Genomic DNA, 23,801 nt, shown 5'->3' with positions numbered 1-23,801 from the left:
AAAGAAGCACTCTGCCCACCAGTGGCCAGGTGGAAAGACATACAGCAGGCTGTCCATCAGCCAAGTCTGCACCACAACCTCCAGCCCTTCGGCCTGGTAATACTTGCACCAACAGAAGAACCTCGGTGCTTTGGCATTGACATGCATGGTCATGAGGTCCATGACCGGCCAGCCCCATGACTGAACTGTGAACTTGAAGGCTTCCAGCCTGAGACACCATTCGCCGGGATCCAGCACATGACGACTGAGGAAGTTTGCCTGGACATTGTCCACTCCCACTATTTGAGAAGCCGAGATGTTCGGAAGATGAGCCTCTGCCCATTTCATGAGAAGAGATGCTTCCTGTGCTAAGAGATGACTCTTAGTTCCCCCTTGACGATTGACGTAAGACACCACCATGGCATTGTCTGAGAGAACCCGAACTGACTTGCCCTCTAGCAACGACTGGAAAGCTACTAGCACCAACCAAATGGCTCTGGTCTCCAGAACACTGATTGACCATGACGCTTCCACCGGCGACCAGCTGCCCTGAGCCAAGCGACTGAGACATTGAGCTCCCCATGATGTGTCTCAGTCTCTACCTGCTACTGACAGAGGAACGTAAACCCATCCATTCTGTGCCGGTCTGGAGGGACACTAAAGAACACGTCATTGCTCCAGGTACCAAAACAAGCCACCTGACTAAAATATTAAACCACTTTGATTTTAACCACATGGAAAAAATGGTATATCAAGTCCCATCCCCTTTACCCTCTCAACCTCCACACTGATTCATATATGCCAGTACAGCAGTATGTTGTCAGAGAAAACCCCGATAGCCTTTCAGTGGTCTGTGGCACCTTCCAAATAGCCCAGGTCCAACTTATTTATTATCCCCCGGGGGCTTTGAATACTGACCCTGAGCTACCTGGTCTTTTAAACCAACCACAATGGAATTTGTTGTCACCACAACCCAGCTGGGAATCTTCAAATCCATTCTCCTCACCAAGCAAGACTGGCCCTAGCCTCTGTTACATAAGAACATAAGCACTGCCTCTGCCAGGTCAGACCAGGGGTCCATCGTGCCCAGCAGACCGCTCCAGCGGCGGCCCCCCAGGTCCATGACCTGTAAGTTCTCCACCTCCTAAATTATTTATACCCTAATCCTGAAGTAACCTGCATAGTAACCCTCTATCTATATCCTGTAATCCCTTTCTCCTTCAGGAAGTCATCCAATCCCTCTTTGAAACTCTATATTGTACTCTGTCCTATCACCTCTCCTGGAAGCGCATTCCAGGTGTCCACCACCCTCAGAGTGAAGAAGAACTTCCTAGCATTCGTTCTGAATCTGTCTCCTTTCAGTTTTTCTGAATGCTCTCTTGTTTTTGATGTCCCCACTAGTCTGAAGAATCTGTCCCTCTCCACCTTCTCTATGCCTTTCATGACTTTATAAGTCTCTATCATGTCCCCTCTAAGTCTCCGCTTTTCCAGGGTAAAGAGTCCCAGCTTCTCTAGCCTTTCAGCATATGAAAGGTTTTCCATGACCTTTATCATCTTTGTTGATCTTCTCTGGACCCTCTCGAGTATCGCCATATCCTTCTTAAGGTACGGCGACCAGTATTGGACGCAGTACTCCATGAGACTATGTCTAAGCCAACCAATGATGCAGCAAAGACTCTGAAAGGGTCTCACCTTAGACCACAGAAACAACTAAATTGTTGCAGCCATGGACGCCAAGAGTTGCATGTAGCCCCATCCACAAAAAGCATGTCTTACCAATAGCAACCTTATCTCATCCTGAATCTTGTGCACTTTCTGCTCTGTCATCCTCAGTATCAAAGTGCACCTAAGTGTTTGACTCTGAGATGGTTCCAATTTGCTTCTGTCTAAAAACATAAAGCTATCTATTTAAAATATTTTCATATAGTTGTTTTTTGGGGTTTTTTTCGATTTTTCAAAATATCAATAAAGAAATTTAAAAAAAAAAAAAAAAATGTAAAGCTAGCTATCCTCTTCATAACCTCTAATTTTTTTATTATGTCCTTCCCTCATTTATTGAATTACCTGTAAACCGTGTCGAGCTCTATCTTTATAGAAATGATGCGGTATACAAACTTAAGGTTTAGTTTAGTTTAAATTGACAACCCAGCTAAAGATTTGTAACAACTGAATCACCCAAGTCATGACTAGATAGCTCTCCAAAGCCAACTTCACTCTGATAAGCCAAACATCCAAATACGGGAGCACCAAAATGCTCTCTTTGTGAAGCACTGCATCTATCACCTACAGACATTTGAGAAGGTGCACAGAGCTGTAACAAGGTTAGAGAGCATCATCTGAAATTAACAATGCCCTAAGACTGAGAACATCAAGGTGCTCCTTCCATATCAGAATATGAGATCCAATTTTAATACACATGTGGATTTGGGGTGGAGGGGGTTCTTGGTTTTCCATTAAGAATATATATATGATTGTCATAAGATATTATTTTCAGGTGGTATATATTAGTTATATATTAATTTGGGAGGGGGTGGGGGTTAAATCTTATTGGTGTATGATATTGAAGATTTTTCAAGTGATGTTGTATTATAATTGTTTGATATTTACTGTACACTTGATGTAAGTTATAAAATGAATAAAGAATTTTAAATAATAAAAAAAAAAAGAATATGAGATCCAATGACATCAGGACTTTGCTTTGTCTCACTGTCACAATTATTGAATGCAGGGTCTCCATTTTGAAATGCAGGACAAGCAAGACTAAGTTTACACTTTTCAGGTTCAAAATGGGTTGAAAACACACTTCTTTTTTTGGAATCACTAAGTAAATGTAGTATTGTATTTTTTGCTCCATAAGATGTACTATTTTCCCCAAAAAAAGTGGGTGGAAATAATGGTGCTTCTTAAGCAACGAATACCGTATCCCCCCCCCCTCGCCCCGGTACTTTTATGTAATCCTGGAGGTCCAGCGCTGCATTGGTAGGCTCCCCTGCTGGACAGCTGCCCGAGTCCCAATCTGTTGCGGCAGTGAGATGCAGGCATGAACCCTGAGCGCACCTGTCTGGTCCCGCGTTGCCGCCGCCCGAATGATGTTGTCAGCTTGGTCCAGAGCTGCTTCGTCAGGCTCCCCTATCTGCCGCAGAAGTGAAAGGCAGGTGCGAGCCCTGAGCGCCACTCTCTGGTCCTGTTCCACCACCCGAATGGTGTCTTTGGTTCTCGCGAGACTCACGGGAGCTGATGGCACCATTCCAGCGGCAGCGCAGGACGGCGCACTCAGGGCTCGCGCCTGCCTTTCACTTCCGCAGCAGATGGGGGAGCCTGCTGATGCAGCGCTGGACATTCGGGCAGTGGCACAGGACCAGGTTTTACTAATTTTGCACTTTATTTCTGTTTCAATTAATGTGTGAAACCTGATACCACCCATAAGCATAACCATCATCATTTTGAGTGAAATCAAACAAAGAAGCTTACAGTTATGCGATTTCTCCTCATGAAGATTTAGGTTGGCTCTCTCAGAATGCTTTTATAAAACCCCTCTGCATTTTCTCCACCCGTGGAAACAAAAATCCCCCAACATTCTTCAAGGGCCAGTTCATAGAGCTTAAGAACTTTTCTTAAATGTGTAAACTAGAAGAAATACCCTTGAAAAATCAGTTTCAAGTATATCAGTGTTGAATTTGAAGTTGATATACAGTATAATTTAATTTTATTGTTATTCAAAATTGTGTTCATAGAAATGCAGAGAAGTAATGGCAGATAAAGATTATATAATATTCTATTTAGTCTTTCCAATCACATGGAGTGGATGGAGGGGTAACCTCATGGTTAATGCTGTAGTAGCTCCTTATGACCCTGGGCAAGTCATTTAAACCTCTTCTACTTCTAGGCTCTATAAGCCCTTTCATAGCCATGGTTTCTTGAATTCAGATACTGTCCTCGTCTTTGCATGTCCACTAGACATGTGCATTTTCCAAAGCTGAGCAGGAAACAGAAAAACTTCCCTGCCTGCCCTGTCCTGGCCTACCACTAGACCACAAGAGGGGGGACAGGGTACAGAGCCTAAGGTCTAATTTCTCCCAGATCTTTAACCAACTTTTCCAAATCCTCATCAAAAAGAAGCTTAACTCTAAAGGGAAACATACTAAGGCTGTCTTCAAGACTGTATCCACAGCCTAATTTATCATAAGAACATAAGCAATGCCTCCGCTGGGTCAGACCTGAGGTCCATCATGCCCAGCAGTCCGCTCTTTCTCTAGAACCAGAGGGTATAACTTTGTTCATGGCTCTTCCAATTCTGAGATTGCCACAATGAGAGACTTAACTGCCTGATGAACCAGGAAAGAAAGACTTACAGTACTAGATTTATGCAACTTCTCTAAAATAGGAATCCCCCCTACAGCAGCCTCTTTACAGCAGATCCTCAAAAATACTAAGCACATGTAAGGCCTGCACATTCATGGAGGGCAGCTCTTTCCTCCAGAAGAGTGACTACTAAAAGGTCATCTCCTTCCCCAAATGGTAATATGTCTCCCTCCAATGATTTCTCAGATGATCCATCTTGGACCAGTTCCAATTGTCAGAGACCACAAAACCCTCTGACTATGCATTCCACTCTGGCTGCTCCTCCAAATAAAACCTATCCGCTGGGCTCTGCTCTGGTGGAGACTGAGCTGCAAACCAAATGCCATGTAAAATAAGAATACAAACTCAGAGGGAAATAAGTCCCCTGGTCCCTGGAAAATGTATACCAAGTCTAATGCCACAAAGGCTTCCTATGGGAACTCAAGTATCCAATCCGAGACTCCCCTCCTCCACCCTCCCCAGAGCCAGAGAGGGAAGCAAGCATCTCCTAAGATCACGGGCTCAAAGTGGCTGTCACTACCATGTTGCCAGATGACAGATGACTCTGCAGCCCTCTGCACAGGAAAATCACAGACACTCTGATCCGCAACATTCTTATTGGTAAAACTGCCGACACACACTCTCCCATCTGGCATGCTGTCTGAACATGAGCTACACTGACTAGAGCTGTTCTGGAGCTGCTGCAGTAAGAATACCACTTGATGCATTCTGAGGAGGTCATCATGATCATGTGGCTCTCTATCTGCCACCAGTCCAATGCACTCTTGCTTCTTCACCTACAACCTCCCCACAGGAGCACCTCCTGATCTTTTGGATCATCTCTGCTGATACTTGCGTCTCACAAACTTCCTACTATGATTCTTCCCTCCAAAAACTTACCATTGAGAGCCTAAGAATACCTCTTTCTTTTTTTCTAACAGCCAACCTGCACAGTGTGGAAAATAAGCAGAAATATAAAAACATTTTAGCCTGAGAACCATAGGACTCTCAGGTGCGAAAGCCAGACTCCAGAAGGGCCCCCTTTCCATCCACCTATAATTCAACTGGATGGCATAGGAGTACAATCTAGAATTTAAACTATGGGTGCATGGTGCCCTATATAGGGCAGAATCACAAGAATTTCCATTCAACTGAACTGATCTGGTGGACAATTAAGATCATTTGTTTAGGTGATTTGGATTGGAACAGAACTGGGTTAAGGGAAGGGAGCAGACTGATTGCACTCTAGGATTCGTATCTGGGAGTATCTATTAATACAATCTTTGACATTCTATTCACAAATTCAACTGGTAGTATATAGAACTTATTATAAATTAAAACTGGTGCAATAAATTTTAGATTTTTGGATGTTAGCAATTCAAACTCTGACTAATTCACAGGTTGTTAATACAACAGATTACTGAAACATATCAGATATAGGATCACACTACAGGGTTGTGAAAAATATCAAATATTACTGAAGATTACAGCTCAGCTAATGAGATGCTTCTTTCTGAAAGGCAACCTACCAAGCTGAGCTTTAAAGGCTGTTTTCACTGACCAGTTCCTTAGTCAAAGTATGTTCAAAGTCTGGATAAGACTGCAGAAAGTATCCACTAAATATGCTGGTCCTACTTCTAAGCAGGCAGAATCCCAAGGATACTGCTATCCATCTTCCGAAGGCTCCCTAGGAAGCTGTTGAACCCAGAGTGAAAAGGCTTTGGATATGTAAAATACTACAAACAACAACCTAGGAGGTCTAAGGTTAAAACTTCAAATATCCATTTCAACAATGCTTCCAGTTTCTGGTCCTGAAGATCCTTAAGAGTCATGATGCCCTCTATGGAACAGTTGTTTTCTTTTTTAATTAATGCTGGAATCCATGTATATATTTTACACAATGTTAACCTTTCTTTCTCTTCCACAATTAACCAGTAAAGTCTACCCACAGTCCTACGAGTTCTTAGACCCACCTTCAATGCATCCCACTACACTGAGAGCCTGAATAGCTTGATGGTTTGGAAAGGCTTCCATCAGTCTACAAATGTCCTCCAAAATGTAATCTTCAGTACTACGAGCTCCAAGATGCTTAGTGCCTCAGGTGTCTATGAAACAATTGCCAACAACTCTTCCCATTGGAAAAAGTCAATTCATCCCCCCTTCCCATAAGAATTGCATATTCTTTCAAAGGATCTACAATAGACATTGGCTCTCTACACCAGATACATCCCAAGCATCAGGACCCTACACTTGATACCAATGATTGTGCCTTCCATTTTTCCCAAAACTCCAGACCTGCACAGGCTCTCCCAAGAACTGTAGCCAATTCATCTCTTCTGAAACTGATACAAATTACTGGATCTGATTATACCTTCATGCTGCTCCTGACAAAGGCCTAGCCACCATCAATGAAATTAATGTAAAATATTGTAAATATTTCCCATAGCACCACAAAGCTACCTTGTGAAAATGAATCACAAACAAAATAAAAACACATCAAAAAGTTTTATGGCATATCTTGCAGAAAAATGTAATGTCAAAAAGTAATGTTTCAATTAAGAAGATGTTCAAAGGGTGCTCCCTTTGCACAAAGGCACGCACTCAGTCTTGGTCACCACTGATCTATGGACTAGTCAATGATTCTCTGTTTCAGCTCAGCCCAAACAGAGATGAGGTGCTGTTTAAGGTCTTTGACGTCAAGATGTCACTGTCTGGTAGACGCAGTCCTGTATCAGCCCCCAGAACTGGTAGTCAACTGGGTTTAGGCCTGGTGAATTCACAGGTCAGAGATCTGGACCAATGAAGTATGAGGTCTCCCGATTTAGCAGCTCTATGGTGTCCTTTGCCCGATGTGCTGGGGAATTGTCCTGTTGGAAGATAGTTTCCTGACATGCGACAGATTGCTGGCAACAGTTTTTGCATAAAGAGGACATGCCGATAGTATGCACCATTGATCTTAACCCCAGGATCGATGAAGAACAGATCTCTGAATCCGAGTTTTGAGATTGCAACTAAGACCATGATTGATTGGCTGAAAGTTGGACAGATCTGTAGTAGACGTTTGGCATTAACCTCAAGCTTCAGTGTAGTTAAAGGCACATACAGGCGATCTTTCTATGTGTTAATCAGTAGAGCTACTGTAAATATCTTTTCATCTGTAAACCAGATGAAGCTAAAGCACAGTTACTTACCGTAACAGGTGTTATCCAGGGACAGCAGGCAGATATTCTTGACTGATGGGTGACGGCACCGACGGAGCCCCGGTACGGACAATTTTAGAGTGATTGCACTCTAAGAACTTAGAAAGTTCTAGCTAGGCCGCACCGCGCGTGCGTGAGTGCCTTCCCGCCCGACAGAGGCGTGCGGTCCCCAGTTAAGATAATCCAGCTAAGAAGCCAACCCGGGGAGGTGGGAGGGACGCAAGAATATCTGCCTGCTGTCCCTGGATAACACCTGTTACGGTAAGTAACTGTGCTTTATCCCAGGACAAGCAAGCAGCATATTCTTGACTGATGGGTGACCTCCAAGCTAACAAAAAGAGGGATGGAGGGAAGGTTGGCCATTAAGAAAACAAATTTTGTAAAACAGATTGGCCGAAGTGTCCATCCCATCTGGAGAATGCATCCAGACAATAGTGAGATGTGAAAGTATGAACTGAGGACCAAGTAGCAGCCTTGCAGATTTCCTCAATAGGAGTGGAACGGAGGAAAGCTACAGATGCTGCCATAGCTCTAACTTTGTGGCCCATGACAGAACCTTCCAGTGTCAGGCCCGACTGAGCATAACAGAATGCAACGCAAGCAGCAAGCCAATTGGATAGGGTGCGTTTAGATACAGGATGACCCAACTTGTTAGGATCAAAAGACAAAAACAGTTGAGGAGATGATCTGTGAGGTTTAGTGCGTTCGAGATAGTAAACCAAAGCACGTTTACAGTCCAAGGTATGCAAAGCCTGTTCACCTGGATGAGAATGAGGCTTTGGAAAAAATACAGGTAGGACAATGGACTGATTAAGATGAAAGTCAGACACAACCTTAGGGAGAAATTTGGGGTGTGTACGTAGAACCACCTTATCATGGTGAAAAACCGTGAAAGGTGGATCGGCCACTAGTGCATGCAACTCACTGAAACCCTTGGTAGAAGTGAGAGCTATCAGGAAGACCACTTTCCAAGTGAGAAATATGAAATGTGCTGTGGCCAAATGTTCAAAAGGAGGCTTCATTAAAGCGGAAAGAACCACATTGAGATCCCAAACCACAGGAGGGGGCTTGAGAGGTGGTTTTACATTGAAAAGGCCCCTCATGAATCTAGAAACCAGAGGATGAGCCGAGAGGGGTTTTCCATGAACTGGCTCATGAAAGGCAGGAATGGCACTAAGATGAACTCTGATAGAAGTAGATTTAAGGCCAGAGTCAGACAAGGAAAGAAGATAGTCCAACACCAGTCCCACTGCTAGAGACATGGGATTATGGTGATGTAAGAGGCACCAGGAAGAAAACCGAGACCATTTCTGTTGATAACACTGAAGAGTGGCCGGTTTCCTGGAAGCATCAATGATAGAACGGACAGGCTGAGAAAGGAGTGAATGAGCCGAAGTCAGCCGAGAGAAACCAAGCTGTCAGGTGCAGAGACTGTAAGTTGGGATGCAGTAGGGACTGTTGATGCTGAGTAAGTAGAGAAGGAAACAGTGGAAGAGGTATGGGTTCCCTGCAACTGAGTTGAAGTAGAAGGGAGAACCAATGTTGCCTGGGCCACCGTGGAGCGATAAGAATCATGGTGGCTCGTTCCCTCTTGAGCTTGAACAATGTCTGTAGCATGAGCGGTAGAGGGGGAAATGCATATAGGAAGAGATTGGTCCAATCCAGGAGAAATGCATCGGGTGCCAGACAGTGAGGAGAGTAGAGTCTGGAGCAAAACAGGGGCAGCTGATGATTGTGAGGAGCTGCAAAAAGGTCCACTTGTGGAGTGCCCCATTGAGCGAAAATGGACTGGAGAGTCAAGGGGTCGAGAGTCCATTCATGAGGTTGGAGAATTCTGCTGAGATTGTCTGCTAAGGAATTCTGCTCCCCTTGAATGTAGACAGTCTTCAGGAATAAATGACGAGCTGTTGCCCAAAACCAAATCCGTTGGGCTTCCTGACACAACAGGCGAGAGCCCGTCCCTCCTTGTTTGTTGATGTAGTACATTGCAACTTGATTGTCTGTGCAAATAAGTAATACTTGAGGAAAGAGAAGATGTTGAAACGCCTTGAGGGCATAAAACATTGCTCGGAGTTCCAGGAAATTGATGTGGTGTTTCTTTTCCTGGGCAGTCCAAAACCCCTGAGTTTGGAACTCGTTCAAGTGAGCTCCCCAGGCATAGGGGGAGGAATCTGTGGTGATGACTAGTTGATGAGGAGGTAGATGGAACAGTAGACCTCTGGATAGATTTGAAGATGTCAACCACCAAAGAAGCGACTGTCGAAGAGACGATGTCACAGATATGTGTTGTGAGCAAGGATCCGTCGCTTGTGACCACTGGTTCGCTAGGGTCCTTTGAGGAGTACGCAGGTGGAGACGTGCGAAGGGGGTGACATGTACTGTCGAAGCCATGTGCCCCAATAGCACCATCATGTGATTCGCAGAAATGGTAATCTGTTGAAACACCTGCTGACAGAGATGAAGGATGGTCTGAAGGCGGTTGGATGGAAGAAACGCCCGCATCAGAACAGTGTCCAGAATGGCTCCAATGAATTGAAGTCGCTGGGTTGGAATGAGGTGCGACTTGGGTAGATTGATTTCGAAACCCAACAGCCGAAGAAAGTGAATGGTCTGGTTGGTGGCAAGCAGAACCGCCTGAGGAGAGTGAGCTTTGATCAGCCAGTCGTCCAAGTAAGGGAAGACTTGAAAATTGTGAGAGCGGAGATAGGCCGCTACTACAATCAGGCACTTGGTGAATACCCTGGGAGAGGAGGCCAGACCGAAGGGTAGCACCTTGTACTGATAATGGGTCTGAATGATGAGAAAGCGCAGATATTGCCTGGACGTCAGATGGATAGGAATATGTGTGTAAGCCTCTTTTTGATCGAGGGAGCATAGCCAGTCGCCCTGAGAGATGAGAGGGTAGAGGGTGGCAAGAGAGAGCATTTTGAACTTCTCCTTGACCAAGCATTTGTTGAGATCTCTGAGATCTAATATAGGTCTGAGGTTTCCGGTCTTTTTGGGAACTAGAAAGTACCGTGAGTAAAATCCCTGACCTCTCTGATCTTGAGGAACTTCTTCGATGGCATTGAGAAGAAGGAGGGATTGAACTTCTTGAGCTAGAAGGAAGGACTGAGACTTGTTGGAAGCAGTCTCTTTTGGCAGGCCTAACGGCGGAGGAGTCTGAAAATTGAGGGAGTAGCCGTGGGCTATGATAGAGAGTACCCACTGGTTGGTGGTGATTACTTCCCATCGAGTTAGAAAAATGTTTAGTCGACCTCCTATAGGTTGCGGAAGAGGACATGAGGGAGGAAGACTGGCAATGCCCTGGAGAAGCGAGTCAAAAGGGCTGAGTCGGTTTAGGCAGAGCAACAGGCTTCATGGCAGGCGGCTGTTGTTGGCGAGCCTGTTGTTGTTGCTGCCTTTGCCTTCGAGGCTGAGGAGGATGAGGCTGAATCGGCCGAGCAGAAAAACGCCTCTGATAGGTCGTCTGCTGCCTGAAAGGACGAGGAGGAGGGGGTTTCTTCTTGTTTTTCAATAAAGTATCCCACCTCGTCTCATGAGCAGAAAGCTTCTGAGTGGTGGTGTCCAGAGATTCACCAAACAGCTCATCCCCCAGGCAGGGAGCATTGGCAAGGTGATCCTGGTGGTTCACATCAAGGTCTGAGACGCGAAGCCACGCCAATCGTCTCATCGCTACAGCCATAGCAGTAGCTCGGGAGGTCAGTTCAAAAGTGTCATAGATGGAATGGACCATAAACTTCCTGAGTTGCAAGAGACTGGCAGTGCATTGTTGAAAAGCAGAAAGCTTGCGGTCAGGAATATATTTCTGAAAAGTAGCCATCTGCTGGATAAGATGTTTCAGGTAAAAGGAAAAGTGAAACGCATAGTTACCTGAATGGTTGGCCAACATAGCATTTTGGTAAAGTCGTTTACCAAATTTGTCCATGGCCTTGCCTTCTCTGCCAGGAGGGACAGAGGCATATACACTAGAGCCTGCAGATTTTTTGAGGGTTGACTCCACCAGCAAAGATTTATGTGGAAGCTGAGGTTTGTCAAACCCTGGGATAGGAATAACTTTATAAAGTAATTCCAACTTCCTTGGAGCTCCTGGAATAGTGAGAGGAGTTTCCAAATTTTTGTAAAAAGTTTCCCTTAATATATCATGAAGGGGTAACTTTAAAAATTCTTTGGGAGGTTCTTCAAAGTCCAAAGCCTCCAAGAATGCTTTTGACTTCTTAAAATCAGATTCCAAGGGAAGAGAAAGGGTGTCTAACATTTCCCGAAGAAATTTGGTGAAGGAAGAGTGCTCTGGCTTACTAGCAGGATCCTGCACCGATGGGTCAGCCTCATCTGATGAAAAATCCTCCTCGGTACCTAGGGGATCATCGGAGTCATCCCATAAATCAGGGTCCCGTACCGATGGGAGACGGCCCTGAGACAAAGGGGTAGAGGATTCGGTATGCCTGGTTTTGCGTACCGATTTGCCTGAACGCATCGACACCGTACCCGGTGACTGTAAAACGGACGGGTATCAGAGAGCGGTACCGGATCAGAGGCCGAGTGAGCTGTACGTCGAAGAGACTTTGGCTCTGCCGATAAGACAGGCATAGAAATGGAAGAGGCAGATTTAAGCGGTGCCGGTAACGCCGATGCCTACAACATAGGCTGGTCGACTATCGGTACTGCAGGCTCAGTGGGTACCGACACCAGAAGGTTCGGAGTTAGCAGAGCCGGGAGCAGGTGTTGCAATTGCTCCTTAAGCTGGACCTGAAGGATGGATGCTATACGCTCATCCAGAGACGGTCCCGATGGCACCGATACCGCTTTTTTCTTGCTCGGTACCTGCGGTGCCGCTCGACGCTCAGGCGAAGTCGATGCCGATGAAGAGGCAGTGACTTCTATGGGAGTGGAGCGTTTGCGGGGCCGGCGCACAGTCTGCAGGACTTGGCTCACTGCTTGTTCGACTGGCGGGCCAAGAACAGAAGGGGATGGCTTCTTAGCCGGCTTACCTGAAGGGTGCAACACCGAAGAGACCTCTTGCGGTGTCGAAACCACCGGTGCCGATATGGAGGAAGTCGCCGGAGTCGACGCCGGTGGAACTTCCATAGCGGCACCGAAAAGAATCCGCTGCTGAATTTGGCGGTTCTTCAAAGTTCTCTTTTGAAGAGAACTACAGCGGGTGCACGTTTCTGCCCTATGGTCCGGACCCAAACACTGAAGGCACCACTTGTGCGGGTCAGATAAAGAAATAGGGCGTGCACACCGCTGACACTTCTTAAAACCCGGAGAAGGAGGCATGAAGGGAAAAACGGCAGTAGCAAAATCGAAGCCCGAGGCTTCGATGGTGCCAACAGGCCCCGCCGGGGCCGACCGAAAAAAGTCGAAAAAAATAAACTTTTTTTTTTTTTAGGAAAATAAGAAAAGAAGAAAAAGTGAATAAATTCACGAGAAAAATTGCGCGAGCGGGAAGGCGAAAAAAGAGAGTCCAACAGCCGTTGGAAACACGCGTCTTCTTAGCTCCACGGAAACTAAGAAACTGGGGATCGCGCGCCTCTGTCGGGCGGGAAGGCGCACGCGCGGTGCGGCCTAGCTAGAACTTTCTAAGTTCTTAGAGTGCAATCACTCTAAAATTGTCCGTACCGGGGCTCCGTCGGTGCCGTCACCCATCAGTCAAGAATATGCTGCCTGCTTTTCCTGGGATAACATTGTGTTCTGGGTACTTGATCAAAAACTGCTTGCACCATTTCAGGTGTGTGTCTTTGTTGTGTAAAGTTAACTCTTGGGCACAACGCCACTTTACTTTCAGATCGTCATGAATTATCTTAACCACAGTTGTCTGCCTTATTCCTGCTTCTCTTGCTATTTGGCGAGTTTTTGTGTGTTTGTGCATCCTTCTGGCTCAGTACAAGATCACATACAATGTCAATGTGCTCTTATGTGCGAATCGAGCATGGTTGTCCACTGACTGGCTTATGATCCACAGTGCCCATTGCTCAGATCTTGCATGGCAGCACATCAAGGCCGTTTTTGTTCCAACCCTTCTGTGAGAACTCTTTCAACAATCGTTAACTGCTGTAACCTTTTAGCAGTACCAAGTTCTTTATCAGAATTCAGCCTCCTGCAGTGAAAATCATTTTGATACTGAGACTATTTACAAACTATCTTCTGCTTCTGCATGTATCCCATAGCAACAATTAATTTTCACAAGGTAGTGTTGTGATGCAGTAGGAAATATTTACAACATTTTATATCAATTTCATTCAGGACAAGACGCACTAAATTTCATAAGAATCAGCTGAGTTCTGTAGAAGATAAGACAAAAAACATTTTTTTTTGGGGGGGGTTCAGTTCACAGTGTAGAATGTGCACACCATTGTGGAAATGCTTGCCATCACCTTTTAAAAAGCAGGATCTAATTGTACTTAAGAACAGTCATATAATACATTTCATACCAACAGTTCAATTTGTCCACCAGCTGCTCCATAGGAGGACCAACCGGCTGCTTCCAATAGGCTGTCAATGTCAATTGGGCGGCTACCATTGTCAACAAGTCTGCACTTTCACCCGGACCAGGTACAGGGGCAGTCAGTGGCACCATCTCCATATGAGATAGTAATGGTGTGATGTAGAATTTGAGAGATGAAGCAGAAGGTCTCCTCCCAGAGCCAGTGAGCCAAGGGACACTCCCACCACATATGCATATATGAGCCAGACACACCATATTCTCACAAATCTTTATTCTCTTGTCTCCATCTACTGGTTGAGGAGCATAGCCCATATGTTCTTGTCTGTTGGGTGACAAGAAAAACCTAATACATAAAATTATGGCTCAGTAAGAGAACACATGTCTCCCCATCCTTCTTTAAAAATAAATTTTTCAAATGATAGCTGAATAGCATATAGCCAGAAATTTTCTCCAAGGAAACAAGAAGATATATACATTCAACACCAGAAAAAGGAATTTTTTTATTTAATTTTTCAGCATAAGGACACTCATTGTAGAACAAACTGGGAGCATGGTTCATGGAATTCTTTCCAACCCATTTGCATATCTGTGTGTCTGGTGATGCAGTTGCAGAAAGTTTTTGTAAGTGGGGCAGTTTTGGGCAGTGGGAAAGTGTGTAAGTAGTGCGGTTTTCAGTCAATCTGGAGAATGGTGGGGGAGTTTAGTTGGTTTTATTGCTCATTTCTTATCAGTTCACAATAGTTCAAAGTGAGTAACAATCATAAAGGGTAAAGAGGATGGGACATATATACTGCTTTTTCTGTGTGGTTTACACAATCAAAGCAGTTTACATATTTTAGACAGGTACTTATTTTGTACCTGGGGCAATGATGTGTTAATTGACTTGACCAGAGTCACAAGGAGCTGCAGTGGAAATCAAACTCACAACCTCAGAGCGCTGAGGCAGGTGCTCCAACCATTAGGTAACTCCTCCATTTCATAACATGCATAAATAAAGGAACCCCACAAAATCTAATATCATATTCTAGTTGGGACAGTAAAGAACAGGGAGAGTATGTATGAAAGGAGGAATTTCCTAACTGCTATGTTATACTATGCTTAAGTTTCTATGCCACAGAAACTGGAGCTACTTCTCCCACTAAAACTAACGGACTTTTTTTTAGGAGGGTTTTATTTCTCTAGAATCCCTGTTTAATTTGACACACTTTTTAACTAAATATGCCTTTTTAACCATATCAACTTTCATTCCATTCCATTACATTTTTGGAGTGTTATATTTTCCTCAGACAAACATTTAAGAGTGAATGTTTTCTGGTATGTTTGCTGTTTGTATGGGTTAGGTCTATCATATTTAACAATGGAGTTCCTTTTTATATATATATATAATTTTTTATTTTTCTCAATATTTAATTGTATTTTGTAAACCACTTGGACCAGTAAAATGAACAAGAGGTATAACAAGATTAATAAAACAATAAACCATAATACTTTTTCAGTTCATTATTTGGAAAGAATAAAAAAATTTGACCTTTCCCAAGAGAAATAAACCAATGAAATCTGGTGATAGATATACATGCCTCCATTTTCCTGACCTAATCTATTTGCCTTCTCTAGTGCATATATGTCCACACTCACCCAATTCGTTCTACTATCGGATCCATACTTTCATCAAGTAAATGACGATTTGTTTGTCGGCGCCCAAAACCTTGCTCTTTAAAGATTCTGGAGAATGTGAGCAGCTCTACAGGGGACATCTCAAAATAGGCAAAGTGCAAGAAGATAATCTCCAGCAGCATAGCCTGCTCCCGGAGGCACTGTAAGAACCAGCGAGATGCCCGGCGCTCTGTCTGTACAAATCAGAAACAAGTTACAAGCTGCTCCAGCCCATTACTACTACTACTATCAAGGAGGACAAACTAATATCTTCAACATATTTATAGAAAAGAAAAATGTGGTCTTACCTACTATTTTTATTTCCTTAAAAATCCAATTGGACTAATCCAGAATACATAGTTTATGGCTAATCTCAGTTAGGGCACTGGTCTTTGACTTAAGGGCCGCCACATAAGTGGATTGCTGGGCAAGATGGACCACTGGTCTGACCCAGCAGCAGCAATTCTTATGTTCTTATGTCTCTCAGCCAACAGATGTAGGCAGAGACTTAAAAACTGTGAGCTCTTCCCTTTAAAAGGTACTGTGCAACCACAGTTCTTCAATGTTCCTGTCCACAAAGCAAATGTTGATAAAATCCACCTCCTCAAAATTCTCAAAGGAGGGATCCCAGAGTCCTTAACCATAAAGCAACATACCCCAAGGAAATCCAGGAGAATCCTCCAACACCCTTTCATATCTGAAGATGAAAATAAAAATTGCAACCAGAGCACAACTGAACAAATTATACCAGGGTAGTACTTTGGACTGGCTGAACCTAAGGAAAAAATTAACAGGTAAGACCAAATTTATCCTTTTTCCCCCAACAGATTTTTCCAGAAACATATGAGATATAACAGCGCATCCCTTACAGTGAGTAAAATGGAAAAAAAACAAACCCTCCTGTATTTTTTCTGTCGTGAAAAAATTGTAGTGAATCCCACTGAAGAAAACTGCCTGAAATTCCACTCAACTCACTGCTATACGTCTGTTCAAATGTCAGTGAGTCAAAAGCAGAGCTGCTTTGACCAGTACAGGAGCCTTTCTTTGGCCATTGTCTGTGAAAGCTGTAAGCTGTTAAGACAATGGTTTACTGACTTCTTTAATTTTTCTATCATATAGTTCTAATATAGAATTTTCTCTTCTTTAACTCTCTTATCACACAGCTGACTAAACTAATTGGGGAAGGAAAATGTTTGCTCTAAGATGCAGAGCCATTGAACCCTGACAGACTAAGGTTAACAGATAACATCTAAAGAAGGCTGTCATAAAAACAAGCAGCTCATTTTATCCAGTCTTTTTGAAGTTACAACTTTCTTTCCTTTGAATTTTTGTTGTGTCTTTAACAAGCCTAAACTCTTTAATTGCTGTAATAAACAACTATCTGGTGAGAGGCCCCATCTCTGGCCTAACGCCCTAAATAATTCACAGCATCTTGGAGCCTTTCTTCCTGCCTCCCTTTTGGTTCACATCACTCCTTCCCTGTATGTTTCTTGTTATAACACACATCACATGATGGATCATGGGAAGAGTAAAATAACCACCTGTGATACAGAGAGATGCACATATAGCACAGTTACTTACCGTAACAGGTGTTATCCAGGGACAGCAGGCATATATTCTCACATGTGGGTGACGTCATCTACGGAGCCCCAGCGCGGACAGCTTTTCAAGCAAACTTGCTAGAAGTTTCAAGTTTGCACACTGCACCACGCATGTGCATGCCTTCTCGCCCACTAGAGGGCGCATCCCACCTCGTGGTCCTCAGTTCCATAACTAGCATAGAAGCCATCCCCGGGGAGGCGGGCGGGTTGTGAGAATATATGCCTGCTGTCCCTGGATAACACCTGTTACGGTAAGTAACTGTGCTTTATCCCAGGACAAGCAGGCATGATATTCTCACATGTGGGTGACCTCCAAGCCAACTAAAAAAGGGCAGGTGGGAGGATGGCAATTTAGGAAAACAGATTTTGCAAAACTGACTGGCCAAACCGGCCGTCACTCCTGGATAAAGAGTCCAGACAGTAATGAGAGGTGAACGTATGAACCGAAGACCAAGTGGCAGCTTTACATATGTCCTCCATAGGAGTGGATCGGAGGAAAGCCACTGAAGCTGCCATCGCTCGGACCTTATGCCCCGTGACTCGACCCGGGGGCGGAAGTCCAGCCTGAGCATAGCAAAAGGAAATGCAAGCAGCCAACCAGTTAGACAGAGTGCGCTTGGAAACCGGATGCCCTAATCGATTAGGATCGAAGGACAAAAACAATTGAGGAACCTTCCGATGAGACCTGGTGCGTTGAAGGTAATAAGCCAACGCCCTCTTACAGTCAAGCGTGTGAAGCGCCGTCTCACCAGGATGGGAGTGGGGCTTAGGAAAGAACACAGGAAGGACAATGGACTGATTGAGGTGGAAATCAGAAACAACTTTAGGTACAAACTTAGGATGGGTGCGGAGAACCACCTTGTCATGATGGAAGACAGTGAAAGGAGGGTCCGCAACCAAGGCTTGCAACTCGCCAATCCGCCTAGCGGAGGTGAGGGCAATCAGAAACACCACCTTCCAAGTCAGAAATTTCAAGAGAGACTTGTTGAGTGGCTCAAAAGGGGGTTTCATCAGTTGAGCCAAAACCACATTCAAATTCCACACGACTGAAGGAGGCTTAAGAGGGGGACAAACCCTGAGTAACCCTTTCATGAAGCGTGTCACCAAAGGATGGAGCGACAGAGGGCGGCCATCCAGATGTTGATGGAAGGCAGAAATAGCACTAAGATGAACACGCACCGAAGTGGTTTTCAGGCCAGAGTGCGACAGGTGGAATAAATAGTCCAAAACCGAGGACACCGGAACCGACACCGGATCCAGGTGAAAAGACGAACACCAGGTAGAGAACCTGGTCCATTTCTGCGAATAACAAAGCCTCGTCGAAATCTTGCGTGAGGCTTCCAACACCTCCCTCACCGATTGAGACAGATCAGGCGCAGTTAGGGAGCAAGAAACCAGGCTGTCAGGTGTAATGACTGCAGATTGGGATGTAACATGGATCCTTGACTCTGTGACAGCAGAGAAGGAAACACAGGCAGAAGAAGAGGCTCCCTGACACTGAGCTGAAGCAGTAGGGAGAACCAGTGCTGACGCGGCCACCGAGGTGCAATGAGAATCATCGTGGCCGTGGACGATTTCAGATGTACTAACGTTCGCATGATCAGAGGAAAAGGAGGGAACGCATACAGGAACCTCCCCTCCCAATCGAGAAGAAAGGCATCGGCCTCCAGACGGTCCCGCGAGTACATCCGAGAACAATACAGGGGCAGTTTGTGGGTCTCCGGCGAGGCAAACAGATCCACCTGCGGCGTTCCCCAGCGAGCGAAAACCTCGCGCAGAACTGCTGAGTGTAGAGTCCACTCGTGCGGTTGCAGAAGTCGACTGAGTTTGTCTGCCAGACAATTCAGTTCTCCTTGGATGTAGACCGCCCGAAGGAAGATGTTCCGGGAGACCGCCCACTCCCAAAGGCGAAGAGCCTCCGAGCAGAGGGGCCAAGAACCCGTTCCACCCTGCTTGTTCACATAGTACATTGCTACTTGATTGTCCGTGCGGACGAGGACAACCTGATTCCGCACTATGTGAACGAATGCTCGGAGTGCCAGAAAGATGGCCCAAAGCTCTAGCACGTTGATGTGACACCGACGGTCCTCGGCAGACCACAGCCCCTGCGTGCGAAGACCGTCGATGTGGGCTCCCCACGCGTACTCCGAGGAGTCTGTGGTCAGAACCTTGCGAAACGGAGGGGTGAGAAACAGTAAACCCTTGGACAGATGTGAAGAGTTTGTCCACCAACGCAGCGATTTCCGCAAAAGCGGAGTCACCGCAATGAGGCGAGACACTGGATCGCACTCCTGACGCCACTGGGAAGCGAGGGTCCATTGTGGGATCCTCAGATGCAGCCTGGCAAACGGAGCGACGTGGACCGTTGACGCCATATGCCCGAGCAGTATCATCATGCGGTGGGCCGACACCACCGATAGTTGAGAAACCTGACGGCCCATCCGCACCAAGGCTTCCAACCGCTGGGGCGGGAGATAGGAGCGCAGGCGCACCGTGTCCAGCACCGCGCCTATAAATTGAAGAGACTGAGCCGGGCACAACTGAGATTTTGGAAAGTTTATCTCGAACCCGAGGCTCTGCAGGAAGGCAATAGACCGTCGGGTCGCTGAGATAACCCCCTCCCTGGTCGGGGCTTTGATAAGCCAATCGTCCAGGTAAGGGAACACATGAAGCCCACGAGACCTCAGGGCAGCCGCAACCACGACCATGCACTTCGTGAAGACTCGTGGAGATGAAGCCAGGCCGAAGGGCAGGACCCTGTACTGTAGGTGCAAATCCCCCACCTGGAATCGTAAAAATCTTCGGAAGGCGGGATGCACCGGAACATGGGTGTATGCTTCCTTCAAGTCGAGGGAGCACATCCAGTCCCCTTCCTCCAAAAGAGGATATAAGACCGGGAGAGACAGCATTCGAAACTTCTCCCGGACCAGGAATTTGTTGAGCTTCCTGAGGTCCAGTATGGGGCGCAGGTCCCCGGTCTTTTTTGGAACCAAAAAGTAACGGGAGTAAAACCCCGTACCCCGCTGGTCCTGGGGGACCGGTTCGACCGCCCGAAGCACCAATAGGGCCCTGGCCTCGGCTAGAAGGGTCGGCAGCTGCGATCGGTTGCAAGAGGCCAGATTTGGAGGATGGTCCGGTGGCGAGGATACAAAGTTGAGCGAGTAGCCCTCGGAGACGGTCCGGAGCACCCAAGCGTCTGAGGTTATCTCGGTCCATGCCACCCGGAAGAACCGAAGACGCCCCCCGATAGGAAGGGGTTCCTGTGAGTTTGCGGAGGGGAACCCGCCCCGTCCGCTCAGCCCGTCAAAAGGAAGGCGCGGGCTTAGAAGGGCCCTGCGCCAGGGCTTGGGTTTGTCCCCCTCTGCCTCGCTGAGACGGACGTCTCGGAGGTGGCCTCGAGAAAGCCGGAGTCGACTTCTGAGGATATCGGCGCGGCGGAGGCCGGAAAGGTTTCTGCGGCGGGGGCCTAGGTTTGGGGCGGACCAGGGATGCTAACGAGCGCTCCTGCTCCGACAACCGCTTGGTCGCCGCATCTAAGGACTCGTCAAATAACTCGGACCCCACACAAGGCAAGTCTGCAAGACGTTCCTGCAGGTTTGGGTCCATGTCGAGGGTGCGAAGCCAGGCCAAGCGGCGCATGGCCACTGCGAAGGCCGACACCCTCGAAACCAGCTCAAAGGCGTCGTACACCGCATGAAATAGGTACAACCGCAATTGAGACAGGTTGGACATAAACTTATCGAATCCTGCTCTTTGGGAGTCCGGTAACGAGTCTCGATATTGAGGAAGGTCCTTCACCATGCCACGCAAATAGGAGGAAAAGGTGAAGGCGTAATTTAGAACCCTGGTGGCCATCAGGGAATTTGAATAGAGGCGACGGCCAAACTTGTCCAGGGTCCGCCCCTCCCTGCCGGGTGGAACCGCCGCAGAAACCCGTGAGGGCTGTGATTTTTAAAGGGCAGACTCCACCAGAAGAGACTGGTGGGAGAGCTGCGCCTTTTCGAACCCTTTAGGGGGCACCGTCCTATACTTCGCTTCCATTTTTGAAGGCACAGACGTGACTGTAAGAGGGTTTGACAAGTTCTTCAACCAGGTCTGCAGAAGGACTCTGTTGAGGGGAAGCCTAGGCACCTCTCTAGGAGGAGTGGGAAGGTCCTGTTCCTCCAAAAATTCTTTGGAATATTGAGAACCTACCATCAGGTCAATCCCCAGGGCTCGGGCCATGTCCTGAACAAAGGAGGAAAATGAGGACGGCCTGGCCTGGGGAGACGGGGTTCTCGACCGCCCCACTGAGGAGAGGGGGGAGGCCTCATGGGAATAATGAGGATCCCTAACTGACCCCGAATCCCAGGATCCCCTCTCCAAGGCCCTCGAGGGGGAAGGAGAAATTTTCCGCCTCGCAGAACCCTTAGGCGAGGACCCCGGGGTCCGGGGGACACTCTCCCATTTCCTCGGCGAGGCGGCACGGGAAGACTTCCCATGAGGTGAGCGGAGGAGCCTCGGGTTGTCGAGGCGCAACTCCGACACCTGCAGCGCCTCGCCCCCGAGCGGTGAGGAACGATCGTGCCGAGGCGAGCCTCGCGGCCGCTTAGACTTCCTCGATCGGCGCCTCGTCCGAGGTCGCGTCGAGGGCGAGGCGTCCCGGGAAGACCCGGAGGAAGAGGAGGAAAGACGGCGCACTCTGCGCAACTTTTCTTTGGGCCTCACACTCCGCTCAGGCGGCTCCCCCGAGGTCGAGGTCAGGGGCAGGGCCGAGACCGAGGTTAAGGGGGCCACAGTACCCGAGACCGAGGTCACCGAGGCCGGGGCTCCCGAGGTCGAGGGAGCCGAGGCTGGGGCCTCCGAGACCGAAGGCGCCCCGGTCGAGGCCGCCGGAACCGCAGCACGCTGCAACACTTCCAGGGCTCCCGACAGCTCCGATGAAATCAGGGCTCGAAGGAGATCCTGGAAGGCCGGAATCCCCACGAAGGTGGGGAGTTCCGAGTCCGGAGCACACTCCCTGGAGGGCGACCTCGGTCTCGAGTATTCCCTCGGGGTGTGCGAAGCCGAGGTCCGAGGCGGGGCCGGGGTCGACCCACCCGCCTTAGCCTGAGTAGAGGATGGCTTCTTTGCTGAAGGGGATGGAACAGAGGACTTACCCGAAGCCTGCTTCCCTGACGACGCCTTAGAAGACGAGGGCCGAGGCGAAGCCGAGGCCCCCGAGGACGCCGAGGCCGAGGTCAAGGCCGGGGCCGAGGCCGGGGCCGACGTCGAGGCCTTAGGTGGCGCGTCGACGGCGAACAATTCCGCCATTCTGGCCTTACGGCGACGGAGGGCCCTGTTCTGGAAAGTAGCACAGCGATCACACGACGCTGTCGGATGATCCGGCCCAAGACAGACAATGCACCACCGGTGAGGGTCAGTGATGGAAAGTAACCTCTCACACCGGCTGCACTTTTTAAATCCCGTAACAGGACGGGACATCAACGAAGAAGAAGGCCGGGAACGACCGACGTCCCGCGGCCACGGCTTCCGGGAGCCCCCGGAGCCCAACGAAAAACAAAATATTTTTTTTTTTTTTTTTTTTAAAAGAAAAGAAAGCAGCACCGCGAACTTATTCAATTAACAGAAACAACGAAACGCGGCAGCTAGAAGGCAAAACACTGGAGCTCAGATCCACAGGGCTTTCTGGCTCCGCGGAAAAAATTGAACTGAGGACCACGAGGTGGGATGCGCCCTCTAGTGGGCGAGAAGGCATGCACATGCGTGGTGCAGTGTGCAAACTTGAAACTTCTAGCAAGTTTGCTTGAAAAGCTGTCCGCGCTGGGGCTCCGTAGATGACGTCACCCACATGTGAGAATATCATGCCTGCTTGTCCTGGGATAATCCCTATTCATCCATCACGACCCATCCAATTAAAGGGCCAATTTAAGTTTTGCTGGCAACATGAGAAATGGCAACTCCCATTACTCCTTTGCCTGTACCCTGCCAATTAAAAGGATTAAGGAGAAATTAGGGTCTTACCTGCTAATTTTCTTTCTTTTAGTCCCTCCAGACTGGCACAGATGTATGGGTTTACGTCCCTAATCTAATCTTTTTTTTTTTTAAATTTTTATTTATAAAATTTTCATTCTTACAATAAATAAATAGCATAATATTTAGTTTATAATAATTATAGTTGTATGTACAATATCATATCATATATATTGAATCCCTTTCCCCTGTTATTTGTTTTTTCATTTTTCCTCATATTAATTTCTATATTTCCCTCCCTAACCCTATATTATTATTATCAATGTGTTAAGATATCTGATCTTTAGAATATTTTGTCAATGGATCCCATATTTTCTTAAAATTTTTTATATTTCCTTGTTGTAATGCCAATATTTTCTCCATTTTGTATATGTGACACACCGAGTTCCACCAGAATGTATAATTTAGCTTGGTATAATCCTTCCAATTTTGTGTGATTTGCTGCATGGCAACTCCTGTCAATATTAAAAGCAATTTGTTATTGTTTGCTGATATTGGACTTTGTGTTCTCATTGCAGTACCAAATAATATGGTATCATATGAGAGACCAATATGATTTTCTAGTAA

General features: G+C 46.9%; 1 protein-coding gene across 5 annotated transcripts in view; it reads right to left on the bottom strand.

Moving 5' to 3' along the window:
• The window catches only part of NUP188 (nucleoporin 188), a 198,761-nt gene that overhangs the window by 129,071 nt on the left and 45,889 nt on the right, over positions 1–23,801 (bottom strand). For 4 of the 5 annotated variants that reach the window (XM_033962010.1, XM_033962011.1, XM_033962012.1 and 1 more), the window contains one exon: positions 15,604–15,815. The exons of the other annotated variant lie outside the window; for it this stretch is intronic. In XM_033962010.1, the coding sequence (XP_033817901.1) occupies positions 15,604–15,815 (212 nt within the window). The remainder of the gene's footprint in view (positions 1–15,603; positions 15,816–23,801) is intronic. 5 annotated transcript variants of the gene reach the window in all.

This window comes from Geotrypetes seraphini, chromosome 10 (assembly GCF_902459505.1).
Source record: "Geotrypetes seraphini chromosome 10, aGeoSer1.1, whole genome shotgun sequence".
Taxonomy (NCBI): domain Eukaryota; kingdom Metazoa; phylum Chordata; class Amphibia; order Gymnophiona; family Dermophiidae; genus Geotrypetes; species Geotrypetes seraphini.
This window is presented reverse-complemented; position numbering and strand designations above follow the sequence as displayed.